Source organism: Symphodus melops (genome assembly GCF_947650265.1).
Source record: "Symphodus melops genome assembly, chromosome: 17".
NCBI classification, from domain to species: Eukaryota; Metazoa; Chordata; class Actinopteri; order Labriformes; family Labridae; genus Symphodus; species Symphodus melops.
The window spans coordinates 13,059,058-13,072,833 of record NC_136707.1 but is presented as its reverse complement, the minus strand read 5'-3'; the positions used below and the strand labels follow the sequence as shown (position 1 = coordinate 13,072,833).

At 39.6% G+C, this 13,776-nt stretch overlaps 2 protein-coding genes across 2 annotated transcripts; one reads left to right on the top strand and one right to left on the bottom strand.

Annotated features, from left to right (window-relative positions):
- The first annotated feature begins 470 nt into the window (after nucleotides 1–470).
- On the top strand, nucleotides 471–6,948 carry LOC306838369 (primary amine oxidase, liver isozyme-like). Its single transcript, XM_079366501.1, has 5 exons — nucleotides 471–2,099; nucleotides 2,721–2,839; nucleotides 4,375–4,541; nucleotides 5,547–5,679; nucleotides 5,939–6,948. The coding sequence occupies exons 1-5, from the start codon at nucleotides 533–535 to the stop codon at nucleotides 6,221–6,223; spliced, it is 2,271 nt and encodes a 756-aa protein (XP_079222627.1). The 5' UTR covers nucleotides 471–532; the 3' UTR covers nucleotides 6,224–6,948.
- Nucleotides 6,949–10,787: 3,839 nt separating this feature from the next.
- Nucleotides 10,788–13,693, bottom strand: LOC306838513 (primary amine oxidase, liver isozyme-like). The gene is made up of 5 exons (XM_079366721.1): nucleotides 12,113–13,693; nucleotides 11,913–12,031; nucleotides 11,535–11,701; nucleotides 11,286–11,418; nucleotides 10,788–11,177 (listed from the first exon to the last, which is right to left on the bottom strand). Exons 1-5 carry the CDS (start codon nucleotides 13,683–13,685, stop codon nucleotides 10,917–10,919), a joined length of 2,253 nt encoding a protein of 750 aa, XP_079222847.1. The 5' UTR covers nucleotides 13,686–13,693; the 3' UTR covers nucleotides 10,788–10,916.
- Between the last annotated feature and the right edge of the window lie 83 nt (nucleotides 13,694–13,776).

Genomic DNA, 13,776 nt, shown 5'->3' with positions numbered 1-13,776 from the left:
ATTAGCTTGAATGAGGCCCTTTTTATTTAGCAAAAACAATTATTTGAGCATGGCTGCGCTCATTAACATAAAGAAAATGAACATTATGTTGACAGTTGGTTTTTCTCCACGTTGATGTTTTCTTTCAAAAAATTTTCAGACATGAATATTATAAAATTGATATTTAATCTATGTTTATGTGCAACAAATCAAAAAAGTAGAATGCTCCAAACATGAAAAAAGGCCCTGCATATACAGGTCATGGATACAGATAATAAGTCTCGCTGAAGTGATCAAAATAGAACATCGTGTACAGTAATTCGATTATTTAAAATGCATAAGACGCTAATGGCGTGCGTAAAACTGTCACTTGTAGATTGGATGAACTTATCTAACTGTGCATTGAAAATGAGATGGACAGGGTGGAGCTTGGAATTTCGGGGGGTTGGAACGAATGAATCGAGGGGTGCGCCTCTTCTCTTCACAAATCGTTTGTGCGTCTGTTCTTGCCCAGAGCTCAGTCCTCTCCTGCCTTTCCACAAGCCTGTGCGTAATGGTAGAGCAGAGAATGAACTCTCTAGTTAAATGGGCGCTTATTCTCTTTGTCCTGGTCTCCATCATTCTCAACATAGTTCTGATCGGGATCCACTCCAGCAGGGCGCCCAAATGTTCAACTCAGCGTGTCCATCCGCTACAGGTCAAGCACGACGAGCGCAGCGTCGTGTTCGCTGACCTCACCCGGGAGGAATACCTGCAGGTCCAACAGTACATGCTCAAGCAAAAGGACTTGGATATATCCATTAACCAGGTCACTAAACCATGGGAAAACTTCTTGTTTTTAATAGACCTATCTTTGCCAAAGAAAGTGGACGCGCTGGCTTTCTTGGACGGTAGTGCTGCCAAGCCGGTCAGAGAGGCGACGGTGGTGGTCTTTTATGGTGCGCGAGGCTACATTAAGGAGTACGTAGTGGGACCTCTTCCAAACCCAACAAATCACAGGGATGTCACCAAAGAGAGGTACAAGACAGACCTACATATCAATGCGCGCACCGTCACAGTTGGGGAATACGCATTGCTTTTCAACTTTTTTGAGGAACATGTTTTCTCCAAACTTCAGAAGCTCATGAAAGAAAGCTTTGGCGCAGACAAAAAGTTGAATGGGTTTGAGCAGGTGCCTCGTGGAGTCCGATCCGGGGACAGAAAGACCTGGCTTTCATTCTTTAGAGACATGAGCGGCATGTACATCCACCCGGTGGGTTTCGAGGTGCAGGTCAATCACGAGAGCGTAAACGCTTCCAACTGGAAAGTGGAGCGGGTGCTTTATAACGGTCAATACTTTGACACTGTGGAAGAACTTAAGCAGAAATATGAAACTGGCTCTGTTAAGAAAATCGTTTACAAGGAGTCAGCTAATTATGCGTCACTAAAACCAAGGCACAAGCATCAGCAGGTCGGTCCGCAGCTGTTTAACGTGGATGGCAAACGCTACAGCATCAGCAACAACCACGTTGTGTATCTGGACTGGAGCTTTGCCTTTGGGCTGAGCTCACTTACAGGCGCGAGGGTTTTTGATGTGCGCTTCAAGAGTGAGAGGATCATCTACGAGCTGAGCGTGCAAGAGGCAATGTCTGTGTACGGGTCAGTGACACCTGGGATGATGATGACGAAGTTTTTAGACACAAACTTCGGTATAGGGCGCTTTGCCCATGAACTAACCCGTGGTGTGGACTGTCCCTACGATGCCACCTACATCGACACGTACCGCTACATTGATGTCCCAGCCCCGGTCAGATATCGTAATTCAATATGCGTCTTTGAACACAATTTGGGCCAGCCCCTGCGGAGGCACTTTGCTGACTTTTTCCACAACAACTACGGGGGGATGGTGAACAGCGCCTTGGTGTTCAGGACGATCACGGCAATAGAGAACTACGACTACATGTGGGATTTTATCTTTTATCAGAGTGGATCAATAGAGGCCAAGGTACACGCCACCGGCTACATTTCTTCTTCTTACCTGGTGGACGGTAATCTAAAATATGGACACCAGGTGGCGGATAAGGTGCTTGGGAACATGCACACTCACTTTGTCAACTTTAAAGTTGATCTGGATGTGATGGGTGAGTGAGTAACCGTTTTCATTTTAAACTGATATTCTATGAAAGACAGGCAGCAAAGTTGTGACTTGGGCTATGTACAAATCAAAGAATCTTTAAATTGTTTTCACACCAAGAGAACACTCTAACCAATTTACGCAAACTGGGAAGTGATTATCAGTTAAAGATCCATAAATTGAAGAGAATCAGTAATGGCAAAAATGTTCAAAAGATGATTATATATATAGGCAGCACATGTCAAGTTCCAAGGGGGAAACATTGAATTTCACTGTGGGACAAGAAATGTTAGTGTTTTGTCTTCCTTAACTTGGAATTTGACATGTGCTAACTTTATACATTTTCTAATACATGAAAAAAAAAAAAAACGTTTGCTAAGGCAATATCTAATTCTCAGACGTCACAGTCTGAACCATAGAACAGGGACACTGACATAATGGCTGAAAGCAGAGGATTTTTTGTCCGAACTTCACCAACTGACAAGGTGCACTGTTTGGGAATAAAAAGTGTTAAGGCATTTTAGTTTGAAAATGAATGAAATGAAGTGTTAAAGTAGATAAAAATGCCGAGTCCAAAACAGTATTATGAAACTACAATTAAAAACATGTTTGTATATACTTTTTGCAGGTCTGAGGAATGTTTTCCAGACCAAAGACATGGAGTATGTCAACAACTCTCTTCCATGGATGCCTGATCACTACGCTATGGTCCCTCAGCTTGTGGAGAAACAACTGAAAACAGAAAAGGTCAGCCTTTCTTCCTTGTCTCAAATATTGAATGTAAAGTTTATTCATTCAATCAGTACACAAGGACAGCCTATCAGACCCTATTGTTGTATTGTTTACTGTTTATATTACTTTCAACAGGTAGTACAGATGCTAAAGTATACCGCTTATCAGTACTTATTCTATTAAATTGGCTTAGTTAACAGCAATGTCCAAATCAGAGGAACAAGCCGTAACTGGCCTGACAGAGTCCTGTTAGAACTAAAGTAGAGCCAACAAAATCATGGCTAAAGAAATCCATTATCAAATGCCTGAAACATTTAAATATTCAAATGACTGTTTAAACTGTTGAACCGATCCAAAGTTTTAATGCAGACAATAAAAAAACAGACAAGCAGGCAGGTAAGCAAAAGCTGAGTTGGGGTGCATGCAAACTAAGAACTGAAAGAAAAGCTAAGACCTACTGGGGAATACTGTGAAACAATAACAAATGCTGATTAAATAATAATTAAATGCATTATGTGCAGGATGCTAAAATGTCATTGGCAAGCGATGTACTCTGCATGTGTAAACAAGTTGTTACTGAAATGCAAACCGAGTTTTTGAAGCCTGTTCACTTCCTCTAAACTAGACAAATTATTAAATGAAATCGCTTTCCAAGTTCCTAAACAATTTTGTTTCTCAAATGCCAACATGTTATCAACATTGTAGTTTGGAAGTAAGACAAAATGCCTGTGAGCAATTCCAAAAGCTGTCAGTTCAACTTGTAATGTTTAAAGGGCCTGACACACCAAGGAGACAGTGATGATTAGGGACTACCGCTGCCTGCTAGCATTGAATTTCCCTCGGGATCAATAAAGTATCTATCTATCTATCTATCTATCTATCTAGCATGGAGAGTTGCTATTTTAAACACAAATACAAACACAAACACAAATAAGATGGACAAATACTAGAGTTCTGTATTATTTTCAGCCAGCTTTGGTTTTGTCTTGATTCAAGCTGGTTGTCCCCTTCTTATCAAATATCTGTCAAACTCTGAAATACTCATAACCTTACCACGGAATCTTTTCACTTTTCACTTAAATAAAAAAGAACCTAATGTGGTGTAAAAACATAAAAAAACATGGACCAAATACATTAATTAATCACTGATTTGTCAGTTTGTTTGTCATTTGACAGGCTGTTCCTAACTTATGAGTTATGCAAACATTATATTGTCTATTTCTAACAGAACATGTCTGTAAATTGAACAGAAAGCTGTTAGCTACGCTGACGAGAGTGTTTGTAATTTATCAAGAGCTTCTAGCCTTTCTCAGTAAACACCAAGGCAACTGAAAAGATGTGGTCACAGTGTAAGGTGAACCTAAAACAAATCAACCGCCGACCCCAACATGCTCTTTCAGAAGCAGACGAGAGAAAAGGAACTTTTGTCATGATTAAATTATTTAGTTTTTACAAAATTAAGAACTTGTACTTTACTGTGTGACTAATCAGGATTTCAGATGAATTTTAAAAAAAAAGTTTGACAAACATCTTCTCATATACCTTGACAGGAAGCTGCTCTGCGTTATGACACCAAGACTCCACGCTACCTCCACATTGCCAGCAACAAGACCAATCGCTGGGGTCACAATCGCTCCTACAGGCTGCAGGTGTTCAGCTTCACAGGCGACCACCTCCCAGAGAGCCAGGCAGAGGAGAAGGCCATGTCCTGGGCCAGGTGAGACTGCCAACACGTACAACATATGATAATCTCACTTTCATATGGATGAGTGATTGAAAAACAAAATACATGCAAGTATCTCGTATTAAATCCTGAAGGATTAGTTAACACTCTGGTTTAATCCTTTGAGAAATTCTTGTGAAAATCTGAGACAATACCTGTAAAATAGTCAAATGGGAGGATGGGGGTAGGTGTTAAGACACACCTACTCATTCCTTTGTGCTGTTACCATCAGCCACAACTGTTTCAGTCAATGCAGCACGCACACATAAACTGATAACCAATTTAGCCAAGTATTTAGTCACGAGTTACCACTCTAGAGGCAACAATCATGAAATGTCATTTGATGATGACTTCTCTCACCTCTTAGCCACAACTGAGAGGGTCCAGATTTTAACCAGTGCTAAGGACGGGGTGGTATGAGAAGATGGGCAATGTATCATGAGGTTTGATGATAAGAGCTGGAACCACATACTGTACGGATGTCACCTCCGAATTAGTCAAAAGAAAAGTATCACTGCAGTAGCCAGGTTTCAACCAGTAGAGGGCAAAAGTTATCCATGTTTCTAAAACAATATGTAGAATTTACATAGTTTGTACTAAAATGTTGAGATTTGGACTCAAACTGGTAAACATTGCTACTTGATAACCCTATTTTTAGGAAAAAGACAAAGACCCAGCTCTTTCAAGAATACCGATGACCTTAATGGGTATGATGATGATGGTCTCAATAGGAGATGACGATGACGGTTTTGTTTGACAACGATGACTTTTAAGATGGTTTATATGATGGTTTCTAGAGTTCTGAAGAATATATGGACTGGTATGGTAGGAGTGTTTCTAGAACACGAGGTGGGGTTTTGTTCACTCATCAGTTGCACTGTTCTTGTCTAGTTATAGTGTTTCCATTTCCTCTGAGCCACAACACAGCCTAAGATGTTCAGGCATGGCTCTGCAGGTCATCCATTGACCTCTCCCTGTATGCTCTTTTCTCTGTCCCAGATATAAGGTTGCCATCACCAAGCACAAGGATTTAGAACGGTCAAGCTCCAGCTTGTACAATCAAAATGACATCTGGACTCCACCTGTGGACTTCAGCAAGTATATTGAAGACAATGAAAGCATTGAAAATGAGGTTTGTTAAAGTTGTATTTTCATGTAGAATAATCAGATCAATAATTATTTCTATAGCGCCGATTCTTAACAAGTGTTGTCTCGAGAAGTTTAAAAAAATGCATATGGCAGGCAGGATTTCTCTTCCTTGAGTTCCTGTTTTTCACACTTCCTTGCCGCTAAGGTGCAGACGGAGCAAGCCAATGCATGAATGAGGATAGTTGACATCTGATCACCTTGCTGAAGGAATTTGCATGATGTGTATTATAATGTTTTTGCAGGACCTGGTTGCCTGGGTGACCACTGGCTTCCTCCATATCCCCCATGCTGAGGACATCCCCAACACGGTCACAGTGGGAAATGGGGGAGGGGTCATTCTGCGGCCACACAACTACTTTGATGAGGATCCTTCCATCCACTCTGCTGATGGGGTGTACATTGAACCAGGCACTGAAGACAGCTGTGACAACAACAGGATGGCATGCCTTGCTCAAGAGGCATGCAGTCCTGTTCTTGAACCCTTCACTTACCATGGTTTTGATTCAGTCATGAAGTTTGAGGATTAGGTCTGACATACAGAGTGCTACGAGGTAATAACTGCAGAACACTGTAACACAGCAATATGTTTATTTACTTATCAAGAAGAGTGTGTTGATATTAAAAAGATTATAGTGCAGGGTCACAATCCCAAATGGTAAAAAGCAGTATATTTAATGGATGGGTGGGTGTTTTTTGCGAAAATGTTCTGCTTTTACCATCATTTTCTAAATAGGTCAATAAAGACAAGAAAAAGCAAACACATAGACAGACTGGAAACATGACATGTATCATATAATTCATAATTTAAAGATACATAGCCTTTCATCATTGTCACTAAAAGTGTCAACACGTGGCATTGCAACAATAAACTTTTTATTTTCAAATGCTTTTTTTCATTCTGGTTTACATTGCTGTTACCTTTGAGACTTGACTGGGAATGAGTCCCCATTCAGGTCACCTTTTTCACAGAGAACCTTAGTTATTTCCATGAAAAGTTTCACATCATTTATAATTAACATTTCAGTAAACATTGTTAACCCATATGGAGTTTCTGTGCATCAAATGTATATTGATTTGGTTGGAATTAGGAATAAATGTGAGTTATGAACTCATTGAAGCAGAACGCCACTTATTTTAAAACTCAAAGTATTTCCTTTTGTCTGTAACCTTTCAAGTAACTTCATTCACAAGAAGGACATCCAAATGCCACTTGATCCAAATAAGATACCATTTGAACAAATCTAAGAACTCACTCATTTACTCTGGATAGATGTGACCAGGTGATGTGAACATCTGATGAATAGAAGATGAGTAAGCGTGGAGTAACACAACACAAAAGAAGAAATCACCCTTGTGGTCCAGACACTAGAGGTGGTGAAGATTAGGACTTGTTCAGACTAGACTGGGTGAAGAATTGATGATAATTTTCTGAGGATTGGTGGTGATGGGGAGGTGGAGGGGCCCACGAAACATCAGCATGAAGGAGTGTAGGCAGAGAAAGAATCATATTTGAAAAAAGACAGCAGAGCAATGATAGGCTGACTATGAGGGAGAAGTGATATGCAATCTGTGAGATAAGTACTGCTGAAACCAGATTTCGGTTGAATTGCCCAGTCTCACAGTTTTGCAAATGACACATTGTATTGTTGTGCAATGCATATGCCAAATTGCAATTTTGCGTGCATATGATATGCCAATCTCTAACTTTCGTCAGGAGGAGTCAAGGGGTTACCCATAGACAACTATTCTAACCTCTCCCAATCCCTTTTCCTAAAATTAACCAGTCCCGTTTCCTCACTTTAACCAGTTGGTATGTGTTGCGAGGCATATCATATGCACACAAAATTGCAATTTGCCGTATGCATTACATGACATTACAATGTCATGTACGCAAACTGTGCGACTGGTTTGGGTTGAAACAAGAAGCACAACACAAACTGAAGGCAAAAAACAAAAAAACAAAACTGGAGTCAAAAAATCAAGCCTGCACAAATCAATATTTTACTTAATGACATTGTTGCAGAGTCCTTTCATAATTTCTGCATTTCACCTCAGCCCTTTTCAGATGTCGTTTGGGTTTAAAGGGCAGGTCTATCTCATTGACCGGTTTCCAACAGCAAGTGGCAACAGTGTTGTGTAATAGTTCAGAAAAACAGGACACTGGAATCTACAAGAATGACAAAGACAGCCAGGTAAAGCTTATCAATAAGAAAGAGAACAGTCAAAAAGGAAGGCAGGCAAACTCATCCAAGTCAGTGTATATATATGCATTAATGGGATTAGTTACTTCTGATGGCCACTTAACCAAAGTGGTCAAGGATCAGCGAAGACATCCTTGTCACAAAAGGGATTTACATGAATCTCAGCCAGAGAAAAATCTCAGGGACAGCCTTGTATATTCTGTGCTTTGGTTTGCTCCTTGTGTCTTTAAGAAATATCGCAGTAACACACTATGTAAAAACAATAAACCCATTATGTCTTTGTTTGTGGTCTGCGTAAGTCTTACAATGCAGACAAAAATGCTTGAATGGATTGTGGTAAAAAAAAAAAAAAAAAAATCCCCTCTCCTGTTTTCTCCACCCATTAATTTCACCCCCAGCCAAGATCAAAACATTTACACAAATCTGTCATTTTCATTCTCGCTAGTAAAGGAGTTATGTCTACCAGGAAATTTCAGTTGGCCTCATTGCATTTAAAGAGACACACACCAAAACGAAGTGTTCTGAGAGAGCTGGTTTATACAGGGTCACAAACTTCCTCTGGTGCTTGATTAATTTACGTTATTTTGACCACAGCACAGATATTTCATTTAGACCACATGGGACTGTTTGGAAAAATGGAAAAGTACTTTAATATGTCCTTCTTAATTGAATGCTCACATATTTGATCTTTAATTTACATTTTCAGATAGATTTTTGAGAATTATATTTTTAAGAATAATGAGCATTAATGTCACTTTGATTTCATATTCATTTTTCGCTTCCCAACATCAAGCTGTAGGTTGAAAAGGTCAGGACCTAGTTGTAAGGCAGTTGATATGTAACTGGATTTATTTTCAGAGATACTGATAAACACAATCTTAAACTGTACCTTGACCGTACCTTCGCTTGCAATTCTAACAAACATCGACTGCTACAGTGCTAAAAGCAGAAGTTGTTGCAAGCTCAGTTTTTCTATAGTAGAACATAGTCAGATTATTCAGGCAGTAAGGGCAGCAAAATATTCTCAGACTTCACGTCTGTTTTTAAATGGATTTTTTTTTCTCTTTTGCTGTAATACATTTAATCTACATCTTGCATCATAAATGAGCCTCAATATTGTACCTTCATTAACCATAATATAATGTATGTACATGTACATATAGTACCCTTTAGAATTTTAGGAAATGAGTGTGGATATTTTAAATGATATTTCTCGTTCTTTCAATCACTGCTTTACACTATGAAATCCCAAATGAAGTTAAAGTTTTCCACAGCTGTTCTGAAAACCTAAGCCATCTCCACACCAGCATTGCAATAACTTGCTGTCAAACCAGTATTACTTCACCTCACTACAGTTCATAAACATTTTTTTATTTGTCAGCTATATGTATCATAAATATTAATTCTACAGAGGAAAATGCTAATAGCGATGTGCTGAAATGTGACTTATATAACACATATAAATGATATATACCGCCTGGTTGTTTGCTTGAGTCTCCAGGGGTGGTTCAGGGTGTGTCGAGGTTTCAAGGGTTTGCCTTGTCATAAATTGTAAATGGACTTGAACTTGTGTTTGATGACTAGCCAAAAGATTTTTCCCTGTGACCTAATATAATTTAATCATTGATACTTGTGAGCCTGTTTTTTGTTTTCATTTTAGCAGGTGAATTAAAATGTATCATTAAGAATAAAGAAAATAGACTAAGGAATTAGGCTTTTACTTTAAAAATAACATTTGTAAGTTTTGTGCCTTGAAGCCTGTAAGTGATTCTACAAATATACAAACAACTTTTGATGAATAATATTGCTAGTTAAATGTTAGTATAATCTGTGCAACTCACACCAGCTGTGTGAAGGGTGTATGACAACATGGACTTGACAACAAAACTGTCCCTTGCCTGCATGCAAAGCCAAAGTGAAGCCAGAGTATGCTGTATTTGTTAGTTCTCATAAACTGTTGAAGACAATCTCAGAGATTGTCATGTTCTATGATTCAAGCTGTGTTTGTGAGTCATTATAGAATATCAAACTCCTTCAAAGGAAAATTGTTTAAAAATGTAGGTGGCTAAATATGAATCGATTTTCCTGACTAACTTACAAGCACACAAGCAACGTGCAAACTGACAAGGCCTCATGCAAAGTAGTTGTGCAGTAGTTGTCTCGGTTCGGATGATTCGGTTCCCTCTAAATTGTACATCAAAAACTTGGCTATTCACTTGTATTGCAGGGAATAAAAAATACAGTATACAGTAAAGCACTTTCAAAACATGCTAGGATGAATTACTTATGGATACAACATTTTATAAAGTAGACCCAATAGTAGGTTATAATTTCCACTTATCTGATTGAGTCGAAATGACAGACTGAGATTACTTTATTTGGTGTTTATACTCTGATTATCATGCAACAAACATATGGGCTGAAATATACACAAACAAGATCCTATGGACAGCACAAATGGAGAGATGTCAGAGTGAGGAACTGCCCCTGACAGGCGCTCCGGAATCTCTCCAGCTACCAGACAAATTTCCTAATTCGGTCTGCTGAATTCTGATTCTACTGCCACCCCAATACTCCATGGGTGATACAAAAAAAAACAAAAAAACATTGCTTCTTCATTAATATTGGAACAAAGCACAGCCAAAATAAATTTTGTAACCCAATTTTCTCATTAATGACTTTCAGGTTACAAGCATTTAAAATTTGTAATTTGACAAATAAACACTGCCCAATCTTAAAGGTCATATATCTTATGCCCTTTTTGGGATTCATAGATATAATTTATGTATCTAGTAGAATACATTCACAATCACTAATGTTGGGGGAAAAAAGTGTCTGTTTTCATGTACTGCCGCTTCATGCAAGCTCTCTCATCTGCCTGTATTTCTCACGCTCAGAATTTATTGATTTATTGTTTTAATAAACAAAGTACTGCCTGAAAAACAAGATGAATCAACAGAGACAAACAAAAATGAAGAATCCAATTATGACGTCTTCGTGGGATTCACTAAAAGTCTCATTAAAAGCCGTTGTAGGTGAATGGTTCCAGCACAGGGACGCAGGTCTCTTGGGCAAGGCAAGCTACTCTGTTGTTGTCACAGCTTTCCTCATTGCCAGGGTCAATATACACCGCATCAGAAGAGTGGATGGAAGGGTCCTCATCAAAGTAGTTGTGAGGCCTCAGCAGGACCCCGCCCCCATTACCCACAGTGACTGTGTTGGGGATGTCCTCGGCATGGGGGATGTGAAGAAAACCAGTAGTTACCCAGGCAACCAGGTCCTGGAAAAATGAAGAAATTAAATATAATTGGGGAAAGCAAAACATGTATTTATGTTGTTAATATTTATATGTATGTTTAAAAAGTATTCCAAATGTGAAAACACACACCTCATTTTCAATTGGTTCATTATCTTCAATGTACTTGCTAAAGTCAACTGCTGGATTCCAAATATCATGCTGATTGTATAGGCTGCCACTGCTCTGCTCCAAATCCTTGTGCTTTGTTATGGCAATCTTATATCTAATAGGAGTAAAGTTAGAGAAGAATTCAGAAAGATGAATAGACTGACTGATAATTAGATGGATACCAACTACCCATGACTCTAGTTTTGTATGCATTTAAAATTGTATTCTCACCTGGCCCAGGACATGGCTTTTTCCTCTAATTGGCTCTCTGGGAGATGGTCTCCAGTGTTGCTGAACACCTGCAGCCTGTAGGAGCGCTGGTGACCCCACCGGTTGGTCTGGTTGCTTGCAATGTGGAGGTAACGTGGAGTCTTGGCATCATTACGTAGTGCTGCCTCCTGTGAGAAGTCAAACACAGTACATATTTCAAAGAATATCCTGTGGAGTTGCAGATCCTGTGTGATCAATGGCTATACATTCTGTTTTTAAAATTTGTATTAATTATTTGGTCTGTATTGCACCACTGGAAATTATCCAGTATATTGCCAAGTCCTTGGAGCTATCTAGCTATATTATATATATATTCCAAATACTGAATGTATACTGCACCTTTTCAGTTTGAAGCTGTTTCTCTACCAACTGTGGGATCATGGCATGGCGTTCAGGCATCCAGGGAAGAGAAACATTGACAAACTCCATGTCTTTGGTCTGGAATACATTCTTTTCACCTGTGAAAGGGTAACACCAATTATTACATGAATACTCTAAATATTTTGAATCTCGGCAAGATCATAGAAGACAACACTCACCTAAAACATCAAGATCCACTTTGAAATTAAGGAAATGGGTGTGAATATTTCCAGTGACGTTCTCTGCAACTTGATGACCAAACTGAAAATTATTATTCAATTTGAAAGAAGATGCAATATAGCCAGTGGCGCTAACTTTGGCCTCCACTGAGCCACTTTGGTAGAAAATGAAATCCCACATGTAGTCATAGTTTCCGATAGCTGTGATTGTCCTGAAAACTAAGGCACTATTGGCAAGTCCTCCGTAACTGTTGTAGACACTCTCTGAGAAGTGCCTCCGTAGAGGTTGACCCATGTCATGCTCAAAGACACAAATTGAGTTTCTGAGCTGCCGTGGAACACCTGTGCCCTTGAAATGGAAAGTATCTATGTAGGTGGCTGAATAAGGGCAGTCGACCCCCCTCACCAATTCATAGGCACATGCCCCAATGCCAAGGCTGCCATCAAGGAACTTGGTGAGCATGAGATTTGGGGTAACAGATCCATAAACTGACATGGCCTCTTGGACACTTAGCTCGTAAATGATCCTCTCTCCTCTAAAGCGTACATCAAAAACTCTCATGCCTCTGAGGGTGTTCAGGCCAAAGGCAAAATTCCAGTCAAGGTATACAATGTTGTTGTTCTTTATACTGAATCGCTTGCCTTGTACATAGAATTGTTGGGGTCCAACACCTGTGGGTTTCTTCTTGGGTTTGAGTGATGCATAATTTGGCACAGGTTTGTAGATGATTTTCTGCACAGTCCCATCTTCATATTTCTGCTTCAGTTCTAATAAACTATCAAAGTACTGACCATTGTAAAGCACCTTCATCACATGCCAGGATGAAAAATTGGTGCTTTGGTGGTTGATCATGATCTCAAAGCCAACTGGATGGATGAAGAAGCCCTCTTCATTTCGACAGATTGAAACCCATGTCTGTCTGTCTCCTGACTTGACTCCTCTTGGCATGCTGTCATAGTAAACATCGTATGAAGATGGAGTTAATCCAAAGCTTTCTTTCAGAAGTGTACTCACTGGTTTAAGGACATTCTTTAGAAAAGTACTTAAAACAATGTGTTCGCCTAAATAAGGTGGACGCGCGGTTAAAGGGATCTCCCTTTTATATCTCTCAACAGTGACATCTCTGTGGTAGGATGGGTTGGGTAGTGGGCCAACAACATATTCCTTTATGAAGTTCTTACTTCCATAAAAAACCACTGCAGTTGCCTCTCTTATTGGTTTTGGCCCGTCATGATCCAGATAGTGCAAAACGTCCTGCTTTTTTGACAAGGAGAGCTCGATTATATGCAGGTAGTCAGCTGACGGAGGTGACGATGGTTCAAATGAGATGTTCATACCTGGGATCTTGGACATGTAGTCACGCACCTGTAGAATCTCTTCGTCCGAGAGGTCAGCAAAGACAACACTGCGCTCATTGTGGTTGGCTGGTAGTTCTGAGTTTACCTGGTGAGCAGGGCACTGAGGAGTGCGTTGGGTGTTTAGCCATATCAAGACACTGTTACTGATCAGCAGAGCAACAACTGCAGGAACCAGAAGCAACGTAAGGACCCTGAAAATAATTTTGCAGATCATTTCACTGCTTGTGTGCAGCAGATATAGTTGTGGAAATGAAATGATAACATTTCAGAGAAAACAGTAAAAGGGGCAAGGCTTATTATTTCAC

Coding starts and splice junctions, on each gene's coding strand:
- LOC306838513 (XM_079366721.1), bottom strand. CDS start 13,685: ATGATCTGCAAAATTATTTTCAGGGTCCTTACGTTGCTTCTGGTTCCT. Junction 12,032..12,112: donor AGTGGATCTTGATGTTTTAG/GTGAGTGTTGTC, acceptor ACCCTTTCACAG/GTGAAAAGAATGTATTCCAG. Junction 11,702..11,912: donor AACAGCTTCAAACTGAAAAG/GTGCAGTATACA, acceptor GACTTCTCACAG/GAGGCAGCACTACGTAATGA.
- LOC306838369 (XM_079366501.1), top strand. CDS start 533: ATGGTAGAGCAGAGAATGAACTCTCTAGTTAAATGGGCGCTTATTCTC. Junction 2,100..2,720: donor AGTTGATCTGGATGTGATGG/GTGAGTGAGTAA, acceptor TACTTTTTGCAG/GTCTGAGGAATGTTTTCCAG. Junction 2,840..4,374: donor AACAACTGAAAACAGAAAAG/GTCAGCCTTTCT, acceptor ATACCTTGACAG/GAAGCTGCTCTGCGTTATGA.